This window comes from Pan troglodytes, chromosome 19 (genome assembly GCF_028858775.2).
Source record: "Pan troglodytes isolate AG18354 chromosome 19, NHGRI_mPanTro3-v2.0_pri, whole genome shotgun sequence".
In the NCBI taxonomy this organism is placed as follows: Eukaryota; Metazoa; Chordata; class Mammalia; order Primates; family Hominidae; genus Pan; species Pan troglodytes.
In genome coordinates, this window is record NC_072417.2 from 61,063,113 (window position 1) to 61,085,417 (window position 22,305).

The 22,305-nt window shown below is 43.3% G+C and overlaps 1 protein-coding gene across 5 annotated transcripts in view; it reads right to left on the reverse strand.

Moving 5' to 3' along the window:
* Positions 1-897: 897 nt before the first annotated feature.
* The window catches only part of CFAP52 (cilia and flagella associated protein 52), a 62,199-nt gene continuing 40,791 nt past the window's right edge, over positions 898-22,305 (reverse strand). For 4 of the 5 annotated variants that reach the window (XM_016932399.3, XM_016932398.3, XM_016932400.4 and 1 more), the window contains 6 exons: positions 15,542-15,690; positions 11,209-11,354; positions 8,695-8,846; positions 5,584-5,686; positions 2,453-2,564; positions 898-1,265 (listed from right to left, as the gene is read on the reverse strand). In XM_016932399.3, coding sequence (XP_016787888.1) covers positions 1,090-1,265; positions 2,453-2,564; positions 5,584-5,686; positions 8,695-8,846; positions 11,209-11,354; positions 15,542-15,690 — 838 coding nt within the window. In that variant the 3' untranslated portion in view covers positions 898-1,089. The remainder of the gene's footprint in view (positions 1,266-2,452; positions 2,565-5,583; positions 5,687-8,694; positions 8,847-11,208; positions 11,355-15,541; positions 15,691-22,305) is intronic. The other variant, XM_016932401.3, reaches the window with a different exon arrangement.

A 22,305-nucleotide genomic window follows, 5' to 3' on the forward strand; every position in this document is an offset into this window, starting at 1 on the left:
GGTGAAACCCCGTCTCGACTAAAAATACAAAATTAGCCCGGCGTGGTGGCGCATGCCTGTAATCCTAGCTACTCAGGAGGCTGAGGCAGGAGAATCGCTTGATTCAGTGAGCCGAGATCGCGCCATTGCACTCCAGCCGGGCGACAAGAGCTAAATTCCGTCTCAAAAAACAAACAAACAAACAAAAAACTTGATCTTTCAAACCGGGTTGCAGCAGTTACCTCATGCAAAAAAGCAGCCTTACTTAAAGGATAAATAACATGCTTAAAACATCAGACGGTACTGTGAATCGGAGACTTGTGTTCTGGAAAATGCCATTATTTACCCCTCTCTGGAAAAAGATACCCGGTTGGGTGATTAATACACAAGGACACAAGGTCCATTTCATCACCCTTCTGGTGGAAAGCACAGAAGAAAGATGTAATGGCCAACTCCAATAAAGCATCTCTGAAATTTCATCTTTCTTGGGTAATTGTCCTGAGATCCCCAACACCACACATTTTCTTTGAGAAAGCATGCATATTTCTCTCTACCCTGTCAGGAATTCTGCCGATGCTTTAGTACATTAGTCACTTAATTCTCACAATAACCTTTTGAGCAGGAACTTACTCTTGCTTGACAAAAGAGAAAATTGTGGCTCAGAGAATTTTTAAGAAGCCTGCCCAAGATCTGGATTTAAATCTGAGTCTAGTCCCATATAGCTTGACCAATGAAATGGCAATTAAGAAGGAAATTCACCTCACCTTATTTTTAGAGGATAATAGCAATGCTGTCTGTGCACAGATCATGAGGAAGGTCTCTGGGTTTTGCAGAGTTGCAGAAAACAAATTATAACAGAAAACCAACAACTAAGAATTTATTCAAAATGTAAAAAGTTCTAATTAGAGTCTGCACAAATTATTCTTGAACATACTTCAATTTTAATATGAAATTTAAGAATATAAAATGCATTCTATAAAGAAAAAGAAAAAAATTGACTCAAGAACAAAAACAGAGCTGTGAGAAACGAAGACTAGTGTTGGAGTTATCTAAACTCAGTCTTCAACAGGACTGTGTGCAACGCCAAGGCTCAGAGACATCTCATCAGCTTCAGGAGGTATATGGGTACTTCCATCGCAAAATGGCTCCATCGGCACTTACACTAACAATATATTGATTTCCTGGACTTATGCGGATGCGTGTGATGTTGCCACTGTGTCCCACCCCAACGTGAGTCACTTCACCCTCATTATAATCCCAAACTTTGACCAGATGGTCATTTCCACCTGAAAAAGATAAACACGTATATGGCATTGCTGCAATAGGAGAGAGAGAAACAGCCCTGATTTCAAATAACTGGATCATTTTCAACATGGTCCCCATGTATCTGTCTTTATAATAACACTTTTACTTGATTATAAAAATCTATCTGTTGCAGTAAATTTGAAGAGGAGGGGGAAATACAAAGAGGTAAAATCACATTTCATCCCACTACCCAGAAATAACCACTAGTAATATCTTGGCTTAGTTCCTTCCAGTCTTTTCTCTATAAGTATACTGGTATACATATACATCATATATATGATTGGGATCACACTGTGTCTAGTTTGATACCGGCTTTATAGTCAATGTACTTGTGAAACTTAATTCATTTCATGCATTTATTTATTTTTTACTTATTTATTTATTGAGACGGACTGTCTGTCACTCAGGCTGGAGTGGAGTGGCATGATCTCAGCTCACTGCAGCCTCTGCCTCCCAGGCTCAAGCAATTCTCCTGTCTCAGCCTCCCAAGTAGCTGGGATTATAGGCGCGCACCACCATGCCCGGCTAATTTTTGTGTTTTTAGTAGACACAGGGTTTCACCATGTTGGCCAGGCTGGTCTCGAACTCCTGACCCCAGGTGATCCACCTGCCTTGGCCTCCCAAAGTGCTAGGATTACAGGCATGAGCCACCACACCTGGCCGCATTTATTTGTTAATATCCTGATGAATCAAAGAGCTTGGCAGGAAATGATAATGATGTTTCAATCGGCATGTTGTGTGGTAAATGCCCCTTTGAAATATTGGTTAATTCATTTGTTTTGGTGGGAAGGGCATCGCATCATGCAATAATAAAGTGGAATTAAAAGACTGGCTTTTAAGATGTTAGAAGTATGCTGGACAGCCCAGGCCATTTAAAGGCCCCATTTCTATTATCAATGCCCACCAAAAAAAGCAAGCCTAGCAATCTAAGTCTTGGCTTTTATTTGTGCTCTTAAGGCTCTTGTGCAAATGTTTCCTCTCATTGAAATGTGACTTCTGGATTTTTCTTTCTCAGCCACATTGGCTGCAGTATTGGTTGGAATCTGATTCTAACCAAGTTGCCTTGAGACCCTTTTGTTGTCTTTTCCAATTGCCTCTAGCCTAGGAGTTCCTTCCATGTCCTCGTCTAAATAAGCCAGGCTTGGCTTTTTCCTATCCCAGGACTAACCTGTAACAAAGTGCACCCCTTCCTGTGTGATATCCATGCCATTTATCGACCCAGACAGGGAACCTTCCAATTCTCTGATTACTGTCCCATCAAATACTTCCCAGTAAGCAATCTGGAATTCAGGAAAGAAGCATTAAGCAGGACTCAGCTCAGGAGAGTCATCCATGCACATGCTAACAAAAGATGGCTCTACTTTATATAGAAGGGAGCAAAAATACACCACGGGATGATACTGGCTGAAATTATAAATAGGCTACAGCAGGGGGTGGCAAAACCATTTTAATATTTTTAGTATTGGTTTTAAATTTGCATTCTATTTAAAGAGATGTTGATGTGCTGATAAACCTGGATTAAGACAGAAAGGGCTTTTGATAAGACTAAGAAGATTCAGCCTGAAGCAAGCTGTAAAAGAAAGAACAGCCTCTGCATCCACAGCTAAGCTTCAGGCCTGGAGGGAGGAAAAGCATTTTCTTCCTTCTCACTGGGGGATGAGCACTCCCCACTCCCCAGAGTTCTAGAGACTGGGCTGTACAGGCACCCTCCCACTGGGACTGCGCCCTCCCTCTTCCTCACCCCACCCTTATTCCCAACTTTCCCTTCTGCTCCAAAGCACTGAAATATTCCACAGGGTGGAGTTTAAAGAGGAACTGGTAACCTTAGTTCCCTGTTGGGGAGCAGAACTACCTTAGGGATAGAGAGACAGGTGCCTAAAGGAGGGTGATTTTTTTCCTGAATATACTGCCTTTGTACCTTAAACTTTGTGAATGCACAATCTATTCAAGATTGAAATTTCCTTCTTAGGAAAGAATGCTTCTATTTATGATAGCAAAGACAGGGAATCAACCTAAATGCCCATCAATGATAGACTGCATAAAGAAAATGCGATACGGCCAGCTGGGTGCAGCGGCTCACACCTATAATCCCAGCACTTTGGGAAGCCGAGTTGGGCCCATTGCTTGAGGTCAGGAATGCGAGACCAGCCTGGGCAATATGGTGAAACCCTGTCTGTACTAAAAATACAAAAATTAGCTGGATGTGGTGGCACACACCTGTAGTGCCAGCTACTTGGGAGGGTGAGGCATGAGAGTCGCTTGTACCCAGGAGGTGAAAGTTGTAGGAGGTTGCAGTGAGCTGAGATTGTGCCACTGCACTCCAGCCTGGGTGACAAAGTGAGACTCTGTCTCCAAAAAAAACAGAATAAACTTAAGAAAATGTGGCAGATATATACCACAGAATACTATGCAGCCATGAAAAGGAACAAGATCATGTCCTTTGCCGGGACATGGATGGAGTTGGGAGCCATTATCCTCAGCAAACTAACGCAGGAACAGAAAACCAAACACCACATGTTCTCACTTACAAGTGGAAGCTGAAGGATGAAAAGAGATGGACACATGTGGGGAAACAACACACTCTGGGCACCTGTCGGGGGGTGGTGGGTCGGGGGAGGAAGAGCATCAGGAAGAATAGCTAATGCATGCAGGGCTTAATACCGAGGTGATGGGATGATCCATACAGCAAACCACCACGGCACATGTTTACCTATGCAACAAACCTGCACATCCTGCACATGTACCCCTGAACTTAAAATAAAGTTGAAGAAAAAAAAAAAAAAAGAGTGTTTGACCAGGAATCAGGAGTGCAAACCTGCACGTGCATTTCATTTGTTTCTCATTGTTTCATGTCGGAAACGTGCTGTGTTCCAGTCACTCTGCCAGGAGTCTGTATTCCTCTGAATCTAGCTAGACATTATGCATACTATTTCTTGTTAATTTTTTTCTTTTGCTTTGTAATGTCTGTTGATGCTTGATCATGTTAGCAAAAAAGTTCTGATTTCATAGTAAACGCCTAAGGAGATAGAAAACCATGCCAGAACCCATGTTTCTCAGGATTCACACCCACAGAAGTAGTTGGAACTTGACTGCCTGCCTTCCCAGCCAAAGAAGCCAAACTGACACTCTCCTGGGCAGCCCCAGTAGGGCTCCATCTTACTGGAGTGTCCTCTGCCAGAGATGCCCTTCCTTGAGGTCTAGGCATTGACTGAGTCCTTCTGTCATTCAGGCCTCACTCAGATGCTGCTCCTTAAGGAGGCCTTCACCCACCACCCCAGCTGAAGGAGCTTTTACCCCGCCCGCCAGTATCATGTCACCTGTTCTATCTCCTTTCTCAGTCCTTTCACCATCTCATCTCTTGTTTACTTGTTATTCATTGTCCATTCATGGATTGGTTCATGTATGTATTAGCCAATTCCATCCCCTCCTACCCAAAATAAATTAGGGAAGTAAGGTTCACGAGAGCAGGGACCCCTTGCTTGCTCCAAGGGTGAACATTCCCCCAAACAGAAGGATGAACCTTCACCTTCCTCTTTAGCTGGGAAATCTGTACCATATGTAGAATTTTTTTTTTTTTTTTAAGAGAGAGTCTTGGTCTGTCACCCAGACTGGAGTGCAGTGGTGCAATCTTGGCTCGCCGCAACCTCCACTTTCCGGGTTCAAGCAATTCTCATGCCTCAGCCTCTTGAGTAGCTGAGATTACAGGCACCCGCTACCACACCCTACTAATTTTTTGTATTTTTTGTAGAGATGGGGTTTCACCATGTTGGCTAGGCTGGTCTCGAACTCCTGACCTCAGGTGATCCACCCGCCTCAGCCTCACAAAGTGCTGGAATTACAGGCATCAGCCACCACGCTTGGCTCCGTGTGTAGATTTTTAATGTATTGATGAAGTACAGTGCTGAGAGATGAGGAGCTCTATTGCCTTTCTGTCTGAATTTAGTCAAAGTGATAACTGGTTTGGGCACAGCAATTCTACTCCAGTCTCAGAAATTCCCTAATAATAAAAACCAATCTATTGAGTACCTACTATGTGCCAGACCCCCTGCTGTAAGCACCATGGGCGAGCATGACTTTAATCCTCACTCTATGAGGTCAGTGGTACCATTTCCACTTAACAGGTGGGGAAGTGAAGACACTGGAAGGTGATATGGCCTTTCCAAAGTGGCATGGCTGATTGATGACAGACCACCATTGGAAACAAGGTGGTTTGACTCCAGAGCCCGCACCCTCCACCACAACGCCTCACTGCTTTTCTCTTGCGCTGGAAAGATCTCATCTCTCACTGGGAGGACTCACCTTTCTGTCTGTTCCACTGGTGATGATCTGGAACTCCTCAGGGTGATAGCACACACACTGGAATAAGGTGTTGGCTAGTATCATCTGATTCCTCCTGAGACGCCTGGAAAGTAGATTCAAAAGCTGTGAAAGTCGACTTTCTCTTCCCTAGGAAATTTATTCACTATTCAAGCTGGATTTGGTGCAAGCTGGGATTTGGGTTGGTTTATCTCTATGCCAAACATCTCATACTGCTCAGCACAGTGGTGCTTGTATTTCTTCAAAACAGACTTCAGGTCACCCTGTCCTCTCTACTTCTGTGTACTCCGGTTGGCCTATCAGTGACCACCAGAGGACAATGGGAAGGGCCCTTTCCTAAAGACAGAGCACGAAACTCAATGAGAACCCTTAAGTTCCAGGGAAGAAGAAGCAAAAGAGGCTGAACTCACAGCCAACCTGCTGCCTCCCACACAATGTACTTGAGTCTTGAGGCCACCATTTGGAAGTGGAGCTCCCTACAGTCTGAGAAGCAGAATGTGGGGAAGGGTATTTTATTTTGTTTATGTTTTAATCATCGATGTATCTTTAATTCACAAATAAAAGCTGTAGCAAGATGTCATGTACACATTTGTACACAGGTTTGGACGTACCATATCATGCACAACCCTCGGAAAGCACGAGCCTGTCACGTGGGGATGTCCCAAAAGCTGGCAGGCTCAACCCTTGTCTGCATATGGTAAGAAGTCCCTCCCAAGACCCACCCCCCACCCTGCCCAGGGTGCCCCCAAGAGGGAGCTGGCCTCCCGCAACTGAAGAGAGCCCGGCCTGGGAAGGGTATTTTTAAAATGGGTACTATGGGCCGAGTGCAGCAGCTCACACCTACAATCCCAGCACTTGTGGGAGGCCAAGGTGGGCAGATCACCTGAGGTCAGGAGATTGAGACCAGCCTGGCCAACATGGTGAAACCCCGTCTCTACTAAAAATACAGAAATCAGCCAGGCGTGGAGGCGCATGCCTGTAATCCCAGCTATTCGGGAGGTTGAGGCAAGAGAAGCACTTGAACCCGGGAGGCAGAGGCTGCAGTGAGCCAAGATCATGCTACTGCAGCACGCCTGGCCAGGATCTGCATTTTAAACCAGCATTTCAGTTGATTTTTATGTGCATAATAGAACCCCTGCCTTAGATACTGTACCAAGAAATATGTAAATATCGCTTCTCCTTCCACAGACAGCGTGGTGGGCGGCCACCTCACAGGCCAGGCTTTCCTGGCTAAAAAATGCACCTTCTGCACAGTTTCTTCTCATTATGGAAGTTTTCAAACGTGGTATCTGAGCTGAGCATTTTTAAAGATTTTGGCACAAGAATTCCTGCTACACAACGGAATAGTTTTAAGGATTTGAGGCAGTCACAAACCATCCATAGAAATAAGTTCAGACATGTCCTTCTAGTTCTATATTTTCCCAGGAGGAAGGTCAGGTATAGCCTAACACTTCCTACAAGTGTGGTCCTTGAACCAGCACTCTCAGTTGGGAGCTTCTTAGAAATGCAGAATCTCAGGTACCATGCTAAATTTAATGAATCAAAATCGACATTTGCAACAAGATCCCCAGGAGACACACAGGGCTAGAAGACAAAAGCTTGCTTTGTCGGGTTTTTTTGTTTGTTTGTTTGTTTGCTTGCTTGCTTTTTTGATACGAAGTCTCACTCTGTTGCCCAGGCTGGAGTGCAGTGGTGTGATCTCAGCTCACTGCAACCTCCGCCTCCCGGGTTCAAGCGATTCTCCTGCCTCAGTCTCCTGAGTAGCTGGGATAACAGGCATGCGCCATCACGCCCGGCTACTTTTTGTATTTTTAGTAGAGACGGGGTTTCACCATGTTGGTCAGGCTGGTCTCAAACTCCTGACCTCTTGATCCTCCCACCTCGGCCTCCCAAAGTGCTGGGATTACAGGCGTGAGCCACCGCGCCCAGCAGTGCTTTGTGTTTTTTAATGTATTAAGTACACATTGAGTTCTCATTCCCATCAAGTGTATCTCATATTCTTTGTCGTGCATGCCTCCTTCCTCCCATCTTTGCACTTATCCTCGTCTCTCTTATGCAGTGATATAAAGGCAGTGCCTCGTAGGAGTGGTAGAGGGGTGATAGGTGGGTGGGGAGAGGGGTTGGAGGAATAGGGTCTGATTCTAAAATAAAAACACAGCAAAAATGCTTATAGTCAAAAATTCAAAAAGCCACTTTTCAAAAATCCTTTGAGTTACTCCTACAATAAAGTTCACAGGCTTTGGTCTAGTTAGTTTGAAGTTAGTCATTCTATGGGGGTGTGATATGCTCGGAGCATAAGAGGTCCCTGGGAATGCAGCCAACCGAGGGGAGAGGCAAATGTATGTCCCACCAGCATCCCTCCCCTCCATGGGAAGTTCATTCTGGGCTTCACCTGACTAACTGGAATGATAAGAAGCACTGCCTGCATTAGTTCTTTTTCTTTTTCTTTCTTTCTTTCTTTTTTTTTTTTTTTTTGAGACAGAGTTTCACTCTTGTTGCCCAGGCCAGAGTGCAATGGCATGATCTCAGTTCACTGCAACCTCCGCGTCTTGGGTTCAAGCGATTCTCCTGCCTCAGCCTCCCAAGTAGCTGGGATTACAGGCACCTGCCACCACGCCCAGCTAACTTTTTTTATTTTTAGTAGAGAAGGGGTTTCACCATGTTGGCCAGGCTGGTCTTGAACTCCTGACCTCAGGTGATCCGCCCACCTCAGCCTCCCAAAGTGCTGGGATTACAGGCAGGAGCCACCACGCCCGACCTTGCATTCGTTATTTTTCTTGCCCCCTTTCATTTGGGACACTTAGGGTTGAATTCGTGTAAGTTAAACCATGCTTCACTGTGTGGACACAGAAAGCTATTTCCCTATCTGCCCAGAAACTTCTAACATTCAGTTCTTCCTGGAAATTGTAACCCTTCCCACTAGCATCGATAAACCATGGACCGTCATGAACGGCTTCTGATGAACATCCCTTTACTGTGTTGCCTTAAATAAGATTTCTACCCTCCATGTGAATCTTCTCTCATGTTCAATAAACTGTTGGCATGATTGGATTTTGCAGGTATCACTGCATCCTCCCCATCACAGGTACCTACACAAGGTCCCAAATGATACAAGTCCCATCGGTGCTGGCGGTGACACACTCCTCGTTGTTCCTCTTCACCCTAATGCAGGACACTGATGACTTGTGTTCCTTCAGGGCCTCCTCCAGCTTCTGGGTCTGACAGCCTATCTGCCATACCCTCACCTGAAAGCCACAGAGCACAGGATCTTGAGCCACACTTGGGACTTCTGAAGGGATAGGAAAAGATTCCAAGAGCTTTTTCCCCTTTGCTATGCTTGATTTGTGTTTTTTAATTCCCTGTCTTTGTCTCGGTTGGGTGGGGTGTGAATGCTAAGTTGAAGGGCAGGCATATTCATGTATAAGATGTGATCATCTTCAACAGAGCTTCAAAAATGCTACTAACAATCCTGTACCTGCTTGTACATACAGGCTGAGAAATTTAATCAGACACCTGCTATGCAAATCGATAATGCAAGGGCCAACGCAAAACCAAGTGAAATAATGTCTATTCACTTTTGCTGATCACTGCTCTCAAATTTCTGGTACTGTCAGGAAAGTTCGTGAGTACCCAGAGCTATATTTAAACTTTCACAATCAGCTGTTCAATTTTGATCATTTAAAAGCAATGGTTCCCAACTCTACTGAATCCAATACCTATTTTATATCACAAATATTTCCAAATACCTGTGTATTATCCTGGAGTGAAATTCATAGGTAATACAACTACCTACACACAAAATTTAAAATCATTAATATGATGCTTTAATAAAAAGGATAGATAAAAGGGAAGTTGTTTAGTTAGTATGGTATTCCTTTACTTTTTGAGATGGAGTCTTGGTCCGTCTCCCAGGCTGGAGTGCAATGGCGCGATCTCGGCTCACTGCGACCTCTGCCTCACGGATTCAAGCAATTCTCCTGTCTCAGCCTCCCAAGTAGCTGGGACTACAGGAGTGCGCCACCACACCTGGCTAATTTTTGTATTTTTTTTTCTTTTTTTGAGACAAAATGTCTCTCTGTCACCCAGGCTGGAGTGCAATGGCATGATCTTGGCTCACTGCAACCTCCAACTCACTGTGCCAGGCCTAATTTTTGTATTTTTAGTAAAGACAGGGTTTGGCCATGTTGGCCAGGCTGGTCTCAAACTCCTGAGCTCAGGTGATATACCTGCCTCAGCCTCCCAAAATGGTGAGATTACAGGCGTGAGCCACCAGGCCCAGCCACTATTCCTTTAATGGACAAAGGATCTGTCACAACTACACCAGAAAACATAGTAGTCAGATGCTTCCACCTTCTTATAGTGACTATGTTGGATTTACGAAAAATAAGATGAGCACAAACTATTCTGTTCTTCCTATGACAGGGGATTAAGGAAAGGAAAAGAAAATATCTCAAAGAGAAAGGGAAGGCTTTGGGATAGCAAAGAATCTGGGGCACAGAGGAGGAGAGAACCAGAGAAAAATGTGTGAGCAAAAGGTGTTACAGCCTCCTCAAAATAATGGGAAGAAAAGGTTGAGCATGATCATGTAAAAATAATGGTCAAAACGTCTGGGTGTATTAAATAATTGATGCTAAAACCATCACCTGCTTTAAAAGATAAGATGGGCCGGGCGCGGTGGCTCACGCCTGTAATCCCAGCACTTTGGGAGGCCAAGGCAGGCAGATCACGAGGTCAGGAGATCGAGACCATCCTGGCTAACACGGTGAAACCCCGTCTCTACTAAAAAAATACAAAAAAAATTAGCTGGGCGTGGTGGCAGGCACCTGTAGTCCCAGCTACTCGGGAGGCTGAGGCAGGCGAATGGCGTGAACCCAGGAGGCGGAGCTTGCAGTGAACCAAGATTGTGCCACTGCACTCCAGCCTGGGTGACAGAGGGAGACTCCGTCCATCTAAAAAAAAAAAAAAAAAAGATAAGATGACAATTTATACAACCACGATCCTCGGAGGAAAAGAGCAAGCCAAAACACTGGCAAAACACCCGCATGAATTCCTTAACTCTAGTCCACATAGAACACTTTCATGTCTGTATTGTAAACGTCCTTTCTGTGTACAAATGTACTTAGATATATATTTATAGGCCGGGCATGGTTGCTCATACCTGTAATCCCAGCACTTCGGGAGGCCAAGGCAGGTGGATCATCTGAGGTCAGGAGTTTGAGACCAGCCTGGCCAACATGGTGAAACCCCATCTCTACTAAAAATAGAAAAATTAGCTGGGCGTGATGGTGTGCGCCTGTAATCCCAGCTGCTCAGGAGGCTAAGGCAGGAGAATCGCTTGAACCCGGAAGGCGGAGGTTGTAACGAGCCAAGATTGAGCCACTGCACTCTCCAGACTGGGTGACAGAGTGAGACTCCATTTCAAAAAAAGTATACATTTATAATATTAGAACTTTTATTTACGACATATTTTCAGATCTCATCAAAATGTCAATTTGGTCCTGCTTGAATACTAGCAAAGGTGTGTATTTTTAAAAGCAAATAGATGGCTTCCTATAGGGCAGTTGTTCTAAATAGAGCGTTATTTTTTCAAATTTCTGCTTTCAATACCTCCCCTTCCCCACCGCCACTGATGACCCTTTTACAGTCACTGGTGGTGGCGATGGCGGTGACGCCGATCCTGTGAGCATTGTTAATGACATACATCAGTCGGCCTGTCTCTGGGGCGAAGGCTCGGATTTTACCGTCGTTCCATGCTGGCATGAAAGGGAAACAAAAGGCAGGCAGGATCAGTATATGCACCCTCTCTCCACAGTCTGCTGGCCTCACTAAGGAGAGGCAGGCCTGGCGAGTGGCGCTGTGCTGGAGGAAAGAGACCAGCTCAGCTGAATGCTGGTCACCTAGGCCCCTTTCCCTTCTACAGGTGCATCCCATGCCAAGTGAGGGAGGACGGGGAGAGGAGAAAGGAGGGAGGCCCACTCCGACCTCTCCCATGAACCACAAGACTTGTACACCCAACTAGCTAGATGATATTGTGCCTGAAATATATAATTGAACATTTCCAAATAATTGTTGTCACCCCACCTACCCCAATCTTTCAATGGAATGCTCCTCCTCCACCTTCCACTATCTTTCCCATCTCAGTGAAGTTGCCACCACCCATCCAGTTGCCTAAGCCAACAGCCTGAGTCTTCCTTGATTACCCTCAATTCCATCTACCCAACCCAATCCAACATCCAATCCATCAACAAGTTCCACCAGCTTTACTGTTAAAAAACATTCAAATCTGAGCACCTCTCAACAGTTCCACTGGTACCTCCTTCATCCAAGGCACCACCATCTTTCTCCTGGATTGTGATAACAGCTTATGCTTGCTTCCACTCTTGCTTACAACCACTTATTTATGCAGGGATCAGTGTGGCCTTTTAAAAATTATGTCATCTTCTTGATCAAGAACTTCCTTTTTTATTTAAAAAAAAGGCTTATATCTATAATCTCAACACTTTGCACTTTGGGAGGCCAAGGTGGGTGGATTGCTTGAGTCTAGGAGCACAAGACCAGCCTGGAAACATGGCAAGACCCAGTCTCTACAAAAAATACAAAAAAAAAAAAAACTTGCCTCACATGGTGGCATGCCCATTTAGTCCTAGCTACTCGGGAGGCTGAAGGAGGAGGATCACTTAAACCTGGGAGATGGAGGTTGCAGTGAGCCAAGAGTCCACCACTGCACTTCAGCCTGGGCAACAGAGCAAGACCCTGTCTCAAAAAAAGAAAAAAAAGTGGAGGCTGGGCGCAGTGGCTCATACCTGTAATCCCAGCACTTTGGGAGGCCAAGGCAGGCGGATCACTTGAGGACAGGAGTTGGAGACCAGCCTGGTCAACATGGCAAGACCCCACCTCTACTAAAAAAAATTACAAAAATTAGCTGGGCATGGTGGCAGCATGCCTGTAATCCCAGCTACTCAGGAGGCTGAGGCAGGAGAATCGCTTGAACCCGGGAGGCGGAGGTTGCAGTGAACCGAGATCACACCACTGCACTCCCAGCCTGGGCAACAGAGCACAACTCCATCTCAAAAAAAAAAAAAAAAACAAAACAAAAAACAAAAAAACTTTCCAAAACATTTTCCCACTGCACTTAGAATTAAAATCCAATCCAAACTCCTTTAGCCTCCACGGTAACTAGTATTTGTGCCCGACCCCCGACCCCCGCCATCTCTTTTAACTTCTTTTACTGGCTGTCCCTGCACCCCTAGCCCAACTACCCACTAAGCCCCAGACACACTGGCCCTCTTGCTATTCCTCAAATCCACCAAGCGATCTCCCTCCTCAGGGCCTTTGCACTTGCTATTCCTTCTGCCTGGAATGTTTTCTCCCCAGGTCTTCATATGGCTGGCACCCTCTCATAAGCTTTAATGTCACCTGTTGACCTTAGCAGTTTAAAATAGAATGCTAAAGGTAGATCCCATTTCAGCAAAGATTTGAGGAGGTGAGGGGGTGAGGGAGTGAGCCATGGAGGTATCTAGGGAAAGAATATTTCAGGCAGACATAAGAGTCAGAGCAAAGGCTCTATCTATGCCCAGTGTGTTTGAGGAACAGCAAGAAGAAAGTATGGCTAGAAGGGGTGAGTAGTAAGAGGAAGAGCTCCAGGTAAGAAGGTGAAGGAGGACAGAAAGTTACATGGAGCCTTGTAGGTGATGGGGGGGATCTTTGTCATTTACTCTTAGAGGGTAAAAGACTTTTGAGCCCTAAATATGGCAAATTCTGACTTATGTTTTCTTTCTTTCTTTCTTTTTTTTTTTTTTTTTTGAGATGGAGTCTGACTCTGTTACCCAGGCTGGAGTGCAGTGGTGCGATCTTGGCTCACTGCAACCTCCACCTCCCGGGTTCAAGAAACTCTCCTGTCTCAGCCTCCCGGGTAGCTGGGACTACAGGCTCCCGCCACCACGCCCGGCTAATTTTTGTATTTTTAGTAGAGATGAGGTTTCACCATATTGGTCAGGCTGTTCTCAAACTCCTGACCTCAGGCGAAACCCCATCTCTACTCAAAAAATTACAAAAATCGGGCAGGGCGCAGTGGCTCATGCCTGTAATCCCAGCACTTTGGGAGACCGAGGCGGGCGGATCACGAGGTCAGGAGATCGAGACCATCCTGGCTAACACGGTGAAACCCCGTCTCTACTAAACACACAGAAAAATTAGCCGGGCGTGGTGGCGGGCGCCTGTAGTCCCAGCTACTCGGGAGGCTGAGGCAGGAGAATGGCGTGAACCCGGCAGGCGGAGCTTGCAGTGAGCGGAGATCGCGCCACTGCACTCCAGCCCGGGCGACAGAGCGAGACTCCGTCTCTAAAAAAAAAAATTACAAAAATTAGCTGGGCATGGTGGCGCATGCTTGTAATCACAGCTATGTAAATCAGGTCCAGGTGCGGTGGCTCACGCCTCGGCCTCCAAAGTGCTGGGATTACAGGCGTGAGCCACCGCGCCTGGCCCTGACTTACATTTTAAAACAGACCTCTGGCTTCTGGCTTCTGTGTCGAAAACAGACTGCGGGAAAGTATGCTCGGTGAGAAGAGAAGCAAGGAGACCTGGTAGGAAGGTACGAGGGCAATCTAGGGGAGAGATGCTGGTGGCTAGGATAAGGGGGAAGATAATGAGGGGTGAGGGACCTTGGATGTACTTTGAAATGAGCATCATCAGGGGATGTGGATGTGGGCATAAGAGAAAAAGGGGAGGCAGTGAGGACTCCAAGATTTCTGTCTTGAGCCGTGTTCGCTCTAGATGTAAGGTAAGCCCAGAGCTCCTGGCAGCCCTATGTGGAGAAGACATGCGCAGGGTGGGGTAGGGACGCTAACAAAGAGTAGAAGACAGGGCCAAGAAAAGAGGAGTGAGGACCGGGTGCAGTGGCTCACTCCTGTAATCCCATCACTTTGGGAGGCCGAGGCGGGTGGATTGCCTGAGGTCAGGAGATCAAGACCAGCTTGGCCAACATGGTGAAAACCCGTTTTTACTAAAAATACAAAAAATTAGCCCATCGTGATGACACCCGCCTGTAGTCCCAGCTACTTGGGAGGCTGAGGCAGGAGCGTGCCTGTAATCCCAGCTACTCTGGAGGCTGAGACAGGAGAATTGCTTGAACCCGGGAGGCAGAGGTTGCAGTGAGCCTAGATCACGCCATTGCACTCCAGCTTGGGCAACAAGAGTGAAACTCCATCTGAGAAAAAAAAAAAAAGCAAGCAAGCAAGGAAGAAAAAAGAAAGAAGAAAGAAAGAAAGAAAAAAAGAAAGAAAGAAAGGGAAAGAAAGAAAAGAAGGGTGAGATGGTTTCCTGGTGTCACCATTTTAATAGCTGTCCCTAAAGATCCACTGAACTTTTCATTGATGTGAAGCAGTATATGTACTTTCTGAGCACTGGGGAGATTTACAGATAGATTTAGCATAAGACAATACTGAGAAATTACTGTTTTAAAGGAAAACATTTTTAGAGATACATGCTGAAGTCTTTAGAGGTGGAATATCATGCTGCCTATAATTTATGCTAAATGGCATAAAATAATAAATTGAGTTAAAAATAAATTCCCTTTGAGACATCACTTCGTTTGAGTGAGGTTTTTATCTCTTACACAACAAAAAGGGTCCTCACATGGGGGACCTGTCCTTTTCAAAATCCTTTTCAAAATTGAACTTCTAAATTTTCCTACTAGAGAGAAAGATACACGCTATATGCAGCAATGTGGGAGAGGAGAAATTGCTATTTGGTCCTTCCTAGCTCAGAAAGTCTCCCAGCTGGAAGGAAACTCCAAAGAGAGGCTAGATTAGAAGCAAGAAGGGGGTGGACAGTGGGAGGCTGTTCTAGGTTATCCACATGTAGAGACTAGTATGGGAGGAGAGTGACAAGAATCAAAACCGCAGCTAGAGCCCCAAGCCAGATCTTGACATGTGGACGTTACCTGAAATGATGCTTTTGCCGTCCCTCATGAAGTCGATGCCGTGGCAGGTCATGTTGGGCACGGTGATCCGCAGCAGCTCCCTGTTGGATGATGTGTGCCACACCCTGATGTCCTTCTTGGCACAGGTTGCAAATAGCTCAGCAGTGCCACTGCAAGGAAGCCATCAAGAGATGCAACCATAAAAGATGCAGTTTCCCAGATGCATATTTGACACCAAAATGTGTTTCACAAAAATATAGGGAAAGGCTGGGCGCGGTGGCTCAAACCTGTAATCCCAGCACTTTGGGAGGCCAGGGGGGTGGATCACAAGGTCAGGAGTTTGAGACCAGCCTGACCAACATGGTGAAACCCCATTTCTACTAAAAATACAAAAATTAGCCGGGTATGGTGGTGCATGCCTGTAATCCCAGCTACTCAGGAGGCTGAGGCAGGAGAATCGCTTGAACCTGGAAGGCAGAGGTTGCAATGAGCCAAGATGTGGCCACTGCACTCCAGCCTGGGTGACAGAGCTAGGCTCCATCTCAAAAAAAAAAAAAAAAAGAATATAGGGAAGGATGCCTTTTATTATCTGAAGCCTTGATGATTGTCTTACAGACCATTTGAAACATCTTGTGTAAACGGTATTTAATGCCCTCTAATCATCTGTGGACCATCTTTTGTAGTCCTTTCTCTTTAGGAAGGGTTGGGACAAAGTTGCTCAAAAAGAATAAGCCAATTTAAAATTCTCACAAAGTCTTGGTAGACTGGAGGATAGTAACATTTGTCTTTTCTATAAAACTACTTTATTGAGGCCTGATGTGGTGGCTGACACCTGTAATCCCAGCACTTTGGGAGGCCAAGAAAGGAGGATCCCATGACTTGAGGCCAGGAGTTCAAGACCAGCCTGGGCAACATAGTGAGACCCTGCCTCCCCCAAAAATAAAAATATATAAAAATTAGCTGGGTGTAGTGATGCATGCCTGTGGTCCTAGCTTCTTAGGAAGCTGAGGAAGGAAGATCTCTTGAGCCTAGGGGTTGGAGACTGCATTGAGCTATGATCGTGCCACTGCACTCCAGCCTGGATGACAGAGTGAGACAAGAGAATTTGCCTCTAAAAATAAAATGAAATAAAATAAAAACCACTTTATTGAGGTATGATTGACAAACAAAAAGCTGAACATATTTAATGTATATTTCCTGAGTTTGAAGATAAGTCGACACCTATAACATTTCTTGAGATAAATACAGCCTTGGATTGCTTGTATTAAGAGAGAATAAACAAACCCTTTCCTGTAAAGTAGACAATATTTATTTATTTATTCATTTATTTATTTATTTTTGAGATGGAGTCTCACTCTGTTGCCCGGGCTGGAGTGCAATGGTCCGATCTCGGCTTACTCCACCTCCTGTGTTCAAGCAATTCTCCTGCCTCAGCCTCCCGAGTAGCTGGGATTACAGGCATGTGCCACCATGTCTGGCTAATTTTTTGTATTTTTAGTGGAGACGGGGTTTCACCATGTTGGCCAGGCTAGTCTCAAACTCCTGACCTCAGGTGATCCACCCACGTTGGCCTCCCAAAGTGCTGGGATTACAGGTGAGAGCCACTGTGCCCAGCCAAGCAGACAATCTTATTAAAATTTTCAAAAAGGAAAAGACAATGGTGCCAGAATTCAAGTTTGCAGATAATCCAAAACCCTTCTTTTGTCTGTCAAGCTCAAAAAAAAAAAAAAAAAAAGGCAACCTCTAAATACAATGTAAATTACCGATATGTCAAAAGATTACAGATTATTCCAATTCGAATAAGAAGAAGAAGAAATATTGGGGTACAATAAAGACCATTTGGTTCATAAGTATAAATTTCTAGCTTGTCTCTGTGGAGATTAAAGCTAATTTTTAGATTTCAGTACATCTCAAGCAATGTCTACATTTTTTCATGAACACATTTCAAAAAAGAGTCCTTTTCTCTTAAGACCTACTCACTTTAGAATTAAAACAAAAAATAAGTGGATCCCTTCCACACATTTAATGCTTGGGGCTTAGTGTTACAGTTATAATGATGGACTACTTAGTTAGAAAGAGTAATTACTGGAATGAGACAACAGATGTGATGGGGCTTCTTGCCAGACAGTCTTGATTAACGTAAATCAAGTCAACACTAGAATGTTAATATTTATTTAAAATTAGAGATATTTATATTAGATAATGCCTTTGGTGAATGAGCTCCTCCTCTGAGGGAAGTAAGCTCTTAAAGAGGTGTACTCATGGACCACTCATGAAAATCAAATATCATGAAATCAATGCCCCCAAAGAACTTTCCAGGCCAGGAGCAGTGGCTCATGCCTGTAATCCCAGCACTTTGGGAGGCCAAGGTGAGTGGATCACCTGAGGTCAGGAGTTTGAGACCAGCCTGGCCAACATGGCAAAACCCTGTATCTACTAAAAATACAAAAATTAGTTGGGCGTGGTGGTGTGCGCCTGTAGTCCCAGCTACTTGGGAGGCTGAGGAAGGAGAATCACTTGAACCCAGGAGGCGGAGGTTGCAGTGAGCTGAGATCATGCCATTGCACTCCAGCCTGGGCAACAAGAACAAAACTCCATCTCAAAAAAAGAAAAAAAGAAAAGAACTTTCTTCCAAACTCTCTACCCTTGATGGCCTATCCACTTCCTTGGCAGTCAAGCCTAGTTCAAAACTGAACCATTCAAGTGGTAGATTGTTCTTAGTTTACGGTCTGAGAGGTTAAGTTCCAGAAAGAGCCCAATTGATTGGATCATGATGAGGTACCAAGCCCATGTGCTCGCTCTCTCCCACCTAAAATCCCATGAAATGAAGATATTTATAGATATAGATGTAGCTATAGATGTACATAACTTTGCCCTTAACAATGCAGGAAAGCAGGAAAGAGTATCATCACATAGATCAGAAACATTATGGATAAATAGAAATCAGCCAGATAAGAGCTGTAGAGAAAAACTGGGCTCAAAAGTATAAGCAGAGAGTACATCTTGTAAGGCTAGAGCACTGAACTGGTTCACACACATTTTCTCACAAATAACAATTAGAAAACTGGATGAATTAACAACAATAACAAAAATCTTAATGACACCAAAAACCTCTAAAAGTAGATAGAAATCAGGAAGAGTTTGCTCTTCTAAGAGTGCAACTGGAAAGGGTTGAGAATTGTTAGCATGTGGCTTTCTCACATGTGGGAGCCTCCAACTCCCACAGCTATGGTGGCTGTAGAAAAAGGTGGCAGAAAAAACATAGCGTTACCAGCTAACAATGCTAGAGATCAGAGTTGAGGGCTAGAAAATCAGCTGGAATTTAAAGGGGGAATATCCTAGTGGCAAGAGAACCACAAGAATAAGATGGAAATTCTGGTTATAAACACTGCCCAAGTCTCTGCTGGGTAGCTAAATTATATATGTATGGGGGGAATACCAAGAGGAAGAGCAAGCAGGCAGAGACCAGGGAGGATTCTACTGGGTTTTTTTTAATTGATTTTTTTTTAAGGATTCTACTGCTAAAGACAGCTACATGGGGTCAATCTGAGAGGTTTTTTGTTTGTTTGTTTTTTGTTTGCTTGCCTTTTTAAGTAAATACATTCCCCAACTGAGCTCAGCTTGGATGGCAGGAAGCTGAACCTCACAGGCTTCAAGTGTCAGAGCTTGAGATTAACAGAATATTTGGAAAATAGGGAGAAGTCACTAAAGGAAAGGAAATCATGGAAAGGATGAGCTTCATCTCTGCATAAACCCTTGGTTGACAGCTAAATAATGCAAGCACACAGAAGAACCCAAGGCCAGGCTAAAAAAGCAGCAGTGGGAAGTCATGAGAATAACAGCTGATGCATACTATGGGGAGGCAAAATTTGCAGTTTGAGTCCATGCCAACAATCCTCAGAGAACAGAGTTGCTATAGTGTATTCTATATAATACTGAGTTTTCAACAACAACAAAAAATTATCAAACATGCAAAGAAATAGGAAAATATGACTCAAAAAAAGGCAGAGTCAGAAGCAACTGATTCCAAGTAGACCCAGGTACTAGATTAGCAGACAAAAACTTTAAAGCAGCTATTTTAAAATACATTCAAAATATTAAAGGAAACTATCACATCAATAAGTGAACAGATAGGTAATCTGAACAGAGAACTAGAAACTATATATGTAATATTATAATTATATACCTTATAGCAATTATATATTCTTCTATAGGTAAGAAGTACAATAACTAAAATAAATTTACTAGGTGGACTCAATGACAGATTGGAGATGGTGAAAAATCTGTAAACTGGAAGGTAGATTTAATAGAGATTACATAATTTTAAAAAGATTTTAAAAATTGAAGAAAAATGAACAGCCTAAAGATCTGTAGGAAAATCTCAAATTACTAAACACAGATAATTCGAATCTCAGGGGAACAGAAGTGAGCAAAGGTGAAAATTCTTAAGGAACAATGGCTGAAAAACTTCTCAATTTGGTGGAAAATATCAGCTTATAGATTCAAAAAGTTTAACAAATGCTAAGAAAGGATAAACACAAAGAGAAAGACAAATCACAGTCAAACTGATGAAAGACAAAAGCAAAGAAAAAATATTGAAATATAAACAGAAAAATGACATATTATAAAGAAGAAAATCATAAGAATACAGAATGACTTCTCATTAGAAAGTCTGGAATGATGTATTCAAACTAATGAATAAATAGAAAATAATCGGGCAAGAATTCTGTAACCAGTGAAACTTTCTTCAAAAATAAAGGCTAAAAAAATGTTTCCAGATAAATAAAAACTGAGATAATTATTCAGTAGAGGCTTATACTTTTAAAAAGATGTTAAATGAACCAGGCAAAATGGCATGCACCTCTAGTCCCAGCTACTCAGGAGGCTGAGGCAGGAGGAACACTTGAGACCAGGTGTTTAGGCTGCAGTGTGCTATGATCATGCCTGTGAATAGACACTTGACTCCATCCTGGGCAACAGAGTGAAACCCTGTCTCTTAAACAAACAAACAAACAAACAAACAAAAAAAGCTAAGCAAAGTTCTTTAGAGAGGGAAAAGGTAACAGATGACAACTTAGATATATAAGAAAGAATGAAGACCATCAGAAATAGTCAAATATATAAGTAAGCACACAAGACATTTTAAATTTTTTCTTCTCTTAATTTCTTGAAAATGTTTATGACTCTTTAAAGCAAAAATTATAATATTGCATTGATGGAGTTTGATGGAGTTTGTATAAAGATTTAATACAAACATATGAAAGATTATATTAAATGTAAATGGATTAAACATTCCAAATAAAAGCAGAGATTATCAGAATGGATAGAGAAGTAAAAACCAAGTATATGTACTTTGAATATAAAGACACATGGAAAAATAAAAGGGTTAAAAAAGATATATCATGCTAAGAGTAAGCATAAGAAAGCTGTAATGAGTACATTAAAATTATACAAAGTTACTTCAAATCAAAGAGAATTACTAGAGACAAAGAGGAACACTTTAATAAAAATGTCAATACAGCAAAAAGATATAACAAATAATTAACAGCACCTAATAACAGAGCTTTAAGATATGCAAAACAAAAACTGTGAGAAATAAAGGTGGAACTCTACATTCATTGCCTGAGACCTTAACATTTTTCTCAGTAAATGATAATACAAGTGGACTAAAAATCAATAAGGAGAAGAAGATCTGTATGACACTAACTACATTAAAAGCTTCCACAGAGAAGAAAAAAGATCTCCAAAGTACATATTGAAATATTCTATTTACATAAAGTTCAAAAGCAGGTAAAACTAATCTATGAGACTAGTTCAGGTGGTAAGTAGGAGGGTGAGGGTAGTGATTGGAAGGGGTGTTTGGGGGATGATAAAAATGTTCTATTGCTTTACCAGGGTGGTAGTCATATAGGTGTGATAAGTCACTGAGGTGCTTATTTATGATTTATGTATTTTGCATATATGTTATACTTCAATACAAACTCCATTAAAATTCTTTTTATACTGCACCAAACTGTTATTCAAGTCTGAGGGTAAAACAAACATATTTTCAGGTAAGCAGGGACCAAATTTTCTTTTTTCCTTTCTTCTTCTCATCATCATCATCATCATCTTCTTCTTCTTCTTCTTTTTTTTTAATAGAAACAGGGTCTTACTCTGTCACCCAGGCTGGCATGCACTGGTGTGATTGTAGCTCATGGTAGCCTCAAACTTCCTCCCACCTTAGCCTCCCGAGTAGCTGGGACTAGAGGCAGTGCCACCAACATGTCCAGTTTATTTATTTAGTTTTGTAAAGATGAGGAAGGGGTGTCTCACCATCTTGCCCAGCTAGTCTCAAACTCCTGGGCTTTAATTATCCTCCCACCTCAGTCTCCCAAAGTGCTGTGATTACAGGCAAGAGCCACTGCACCTGGCTGAGACCATATTTTCTGTATATAGATTGTTTCTGAAAGAATTCCACAACAAAAAGAATCTAAGGGGATTGATGTGTTAAAAAGAGAGAGAGAGACTGATAAAAGCAAAGATCTAGAATTCCGAATAATTTCAACACAGGACATGGTGGAGGAAAGGTGAAAATAAAAATATGCTGAGACGCTTGCCTTTTTGGCAGATTAGATACAAACATTGGTTAACTGTAGTCTTTGATGAAAAACTATATTTAAATATGTATATTAAAAATTTAGAGGTTGACTGCAGTGGCTCATGCCTATAATCTGAGAGGCCTGTGCTCTGGGAGGCCGAGGTAGGAAGATTGCTTGAGGATGGCAGTTGAAAACCAGCTTGGG